At 40.6% G+C, this 3,608-nt stretch overlaps 1 protein-coding gene across 1 annotated transcript; it reads right to left on the reverse strand.

Moving 5' to 3' along the window:
- Window positions 1–825: 825 nt before the first annotated feature.
- LOC114818326 (uncharacterized) lies at window positions 826–2,245 on the reverse strand (the record flags this gene model as incomplete). The annotated part of the gene is given in 3 exon segments (XM_029083688.1): window positions 826–1,967; window positions 1,970–2,076; window positions 2,242–2,245. Coding segments are annotated over 3 exon segments (1,253 nt in total), but the record flags the coding sequence as incomplete, so codon positions are not given.
- Between the last annotated feature and the right edge of the window lie 1,363 nt (window positions 2,246–3,608).

The raw sequence follows: 3,608 nt of genomic DNA on the forward strand, positions 1-3,608 counted from the left end.
CTACCTGGGCTACAAAGTGTGATCCTCTGTCAGAATTAATTTCTCACGGTACCCCAAATCGTGGAATAACTTCTTGTATTAAAGCTTTAACAACTTCCCTAGCTTTATTTGTTCTACAAGGGAAAGCTTCCGGCCAGCCTGAGAAAGTGTCTGTGAGGACTAGAAGGTACTTGTATCCCCCCTTCCTAGGTAATTCAGAAAAGTCAATTTGCCACACATCCCCGGGTAAAACTCCTTTAGTGATAGTTCCTGTACTTAGCCTAACAGTGGTATTAGGATTGTTTTTAAGACAGATTTCACAAGTGGAAGTTATGTCCTCAATTGTTTCCTTCAGTTTTGATGCTGTCACTTTGTCCCTCAAATGGTTATATAGAGCATCAACTCCCCAATGTGTCTTTGAATGTTCACTTTGGATGAATAATTTTAGCAGTTTTCTGGGTATCACAATGAGGTCTTTTATTTTAGCCCACCCATCAGATCCTATTTGTCCCTTTCCTTCTTGTACCCAATTTAAATCATCAGTGTCATATGGTGGGGGTTTTTCACCCATAAGGATGCTAGAAGGGATTAGAGCAAGGGCTTGAATTTGACCCCCGCCAGCCACTGCCTTTGCTGTTTTGTCTACCATAGCATTTCCCAGTTCAGGGATAGTGTTACCCTGGGAGTGTCCCCTACAATGCATTATAGCCACTTTTGAAGGTTTTTCCACTGCTTCCAGTAACTGCATGATTTCAGTAGCATGCTTGATTTCTTTCTTCTGTGAGGTTAATAAACCTCTTTCTTTCCAGATAGCCCCCGTGAGCGTGTACCACCCCAAAAGCATACCTCGAATCAGTCCAAATGTTGATAGGTTTTCCTTCGGCCAACACCAAGGCTCGAGTTAGGGCTATTATTTCAGCCTTTTGAGCTGATGTCCCCACAGGTAATGGTTTTGCCTCAATGACAGCGTCTGTGGTTGTAACTGCATACCCAGCGAGCCGCTTACCATTCTTGACATAACTGCTCCCATCAGTGAACCAGTTGTCTGCATTTTCTAGCGGAGAGTCCTTTAGGTCCGGGCGGCTGGAATAAACTGCCTCCATGGTTTCAATGCAGTCATGCTCTACAGGCTCCTCAGTAGCCCTGCCCTGAAGGTAAGCCGCTGGGTTTAAAATGTTAGTTACTTGGATACTCACATCCTCTGATTCTGCTAGGACAGCCTGGTATTTGAGAAAGCGAGATGGGGTTAACCGGTGATTTCCTTTCTGTGTGAGCACTGCTGACACTGTGTGAGAGACAAAAACAGTTATCTGCTGTCCCAGTGTGAACTTGCGAGCTTCTTCTATGTTCAGGATCACAGCTGCCACTGCACGCAGGCGGGCGGGCCATCCTTGGCTGACCACGTCCAGCTGCTTGGAGAAATAAGCCACTGGCCTTTTGTATGGTCCCAGCTTCTGTGCCAAAAGTCCCAGCGCCAGTCCTTGTCTCTCATGTGAGAACAACAGAAAAGGTTTAGTGACATCTGGTATGCCCAGTGCTGGAGCTTGCATCAACTCACGTTTCAGAGTTACAAATGCATGATTAGTTTCTGGTGTCCTGCATAGGTGAGTTCCCCCAGTCTCTTTTAGGAGTTGGTATCAAGGTGGCCTGGGCATTTGACAAATTGCCTCTTTCCTGTTGTCTCCCAAGGCTCTCTCCCCTCCTGCCAGTTCATACCCCAGATATGTAACTTTCTGGAGGACTAGCTGAGCCTTTTTAGGGGAGACTCTATATCCACTTAGTCCCAGAAAATTTAAAAGACTTACAGTCTAGTTCTTGCAGTCTTCACGGGTCTTTGTTGCTATCAGTAGATCATCGACATACTGCAGGAGTGTACCTTCTCCAAGTGGCGGTGTCCAGGCTTCCAGTTCTTGGGATAATTGACCTCCAAATATGGTGGGGCTATTTTTGAATCCTTGTGGCAATACAGTCCATGGGAGCTGACTTTTTTTCTCCCTGTTCTGGGGTTTTCCCATTCAAAGGCAAAAATTTCCTGACTGCTTTCAGCTAATGGCAGACAAAAGAGAGCATCTTTTAAATCTAAAACTGAAAACCACACTCAGTCACTTTGTAATTTTGTGAGTAAAGTGTCCTTAGGTCCTGAACTAATCAAGAACTTTCATTTGGCTTCTGTACTGGTAGAATTGGGGTATTGCAGGAAGGTCTACACTCTCTCAACAACCTCTGATTAATAAATGTAGTAATTATTGGTTCTATTCTTACCCATGTTTTATGCCTTAGTGTATATTGTTTAATTGACACTGGTTGTGCCCCTTCCAGTAGTTCAATAATCACTGGGGGAGCCTGTTTTGATCTCTGGAATTTCAACATCTCCTACTAATGGGATCACTTGATTTGTTATTTTACTATCTATGGGTATTTCTCTTTCCTTTGTCTAATCTTAGTGGTTTAACTTACACTTTAAAGTCTTAGTCAGCTATCTTCAGGAGGCTTCTTTGGTTGTAGCTTCTTTATACAGTTTTTGTTATAATAATATTCTTACTCTGCTGTATAATTCTATACATTATGAAGGATTAGTTTTTATGATACAAAACGAACACACAAAACATTTTCATACAAAATGTTCTCATGCAAACATATCTTTACATTAGGGCTATGCTCTGTTTTCCAGGAGACAGATTATAGCACTCTTGTCATTTAATCTTGACACAAACTACAAACTGTGGCTTTATTTTGGTGGGATTAAAAATGAAATGAATTCTCTTTCAAACCTAGGGTTTTTGGTTTTTTGGTTGGTTTTTTTTGTTTGGTTTTTTTTGGTTTTTTTGCCTTCATCTCATTCTGCACCTACAACTGAGATTGCAGAATGTGCTATAAATCCTCTCAAGACATATGGCATGAGATTGAACAGCACTTTAGTTTGAGAGCTGGTAGAAGGCTTTTCTGTATCCCTCTTGGTTTAGGAAGGGGGATTCAATCATTTCTCATGTAGCATTTGCTTGTGTTTTGTCAAGATTCTTTAATTCACTAATTAGAAAATCCAAAAATTTAGCTAGATTATAATAATTTTGAAGCCTTCTGAGGCAGAACCAGGAAGGTTAGTTCACATTTGTAGGATTTCAAATATGTATTAATTCTTATACCAACTCTCAGGATAATATTGGTTGAGACAAATTATACATCTATAAGACTTTAACCACACTATTTTTCAGTAAAAAGACAAAACAAGTTAGACAAAAATTAAACTCAAGAATATGTAGAATGCTTTAACTTCTATTTGATCTCTCACCAAGTCACTTGCAATGAAAACACAAACAAATTACAAACATTAACCAACTGACAATGCGAGCAATTATGGTGACACTTTACATTTCATTGGTTTTCACACAGCTCCATCTCATGTGTTGGTAGATTCCTATAAAAGAAAAGTGAAAATTTGGCCCACTAGACCAATTATTAAAAAGAAGTAAAACCTTTTGGGGCTAACACAAAGTGACAGTGAAGCAATGGTTATCACATTTAGGTGTGATTTTGCTGCTTGCAGTTTCCTTGCTCTCAAACTGCTTTCTTTATCTTTGATGTCGGGACATTTGACATTCCTAGAAAAGAGAAAAGAAACAAACTTCCCC

The sequence above is a fragment of the Antrostomus carolinensis genome, unplaced genomic scaffold (genome assembly GCF_000700745.2).
Source record: "Antrostomus carolinensis isolate BGI_N321 unplaced genomic scaffold, ASM70074v2 scaffold26732, whole genome shotgun sequence".
Classification (NCBI taxonomy): Eukaryota; Metazoa; Chordata; class Aves; order Caprimulgiformes; family Caprimulgidae; genus Antrostomus; species Antrostomus carolinensis.